The following is a 237-nucleotide window of genomic DNA, read 5'->3' on the forward strand; positions in this document are numbered from 1 at the left end:
ACTGCATAATACATATGTTACATAACTGAACGTACCTGTTGATCTACAAGGGAAGCATCTTCTAAAATGTGCGTCGAATTGGCATCTTCGCCCCGGCAGGTAGCGTCAGTCATAGCTCTCGGCTGCCCCAGCTGTGACCAGGAAGGCAAAGGTCACACAAGATGTACTAAATTGATTTCTAAATGTGTTTCTTGTTTTCGTGATTTACCGTATATGTCTGTTGTTGCTTTCTGTCAG

General features: G+C 43.5%; 1 protein-coding gene across 1 annotated transcript in view; it reads right to left on the reverse strand.

The window, feature by feature from the left end:
* The window catches only part of LOC119592300 (hybrid signal transduction histidine kinase E-like), a gene marked incomplete in the record, with an annotated part of 4,066 nt that overhangs the window by 2,698 nt on the left and 1,131 nt on the right, over positions 1-237 (reverse strand). Inside the window, 1 exon segment of the mRNA XM_037941128.1 lies at positions 36-131. Within this exon segment, the coding sequence (XP_037797056.1) occupies positions 36-131 (96 nt within the window).

Source organism: Penaeus monodon, chromosome 30 (genome assembly GCF_015228065.2).
Source record: "Penaeus monodon isolate SGIC_2016 chromosome 30, NSTDA_Pmon_1, whole genome shotgun sequence".
In the NCBI taxonomy this organism is placed as follows: Eukaryota; Metazoa; Arthropoda; class Malacostraca; order Decapoda; family Penaeidae; genus Penaeus; species Penaeus monodon.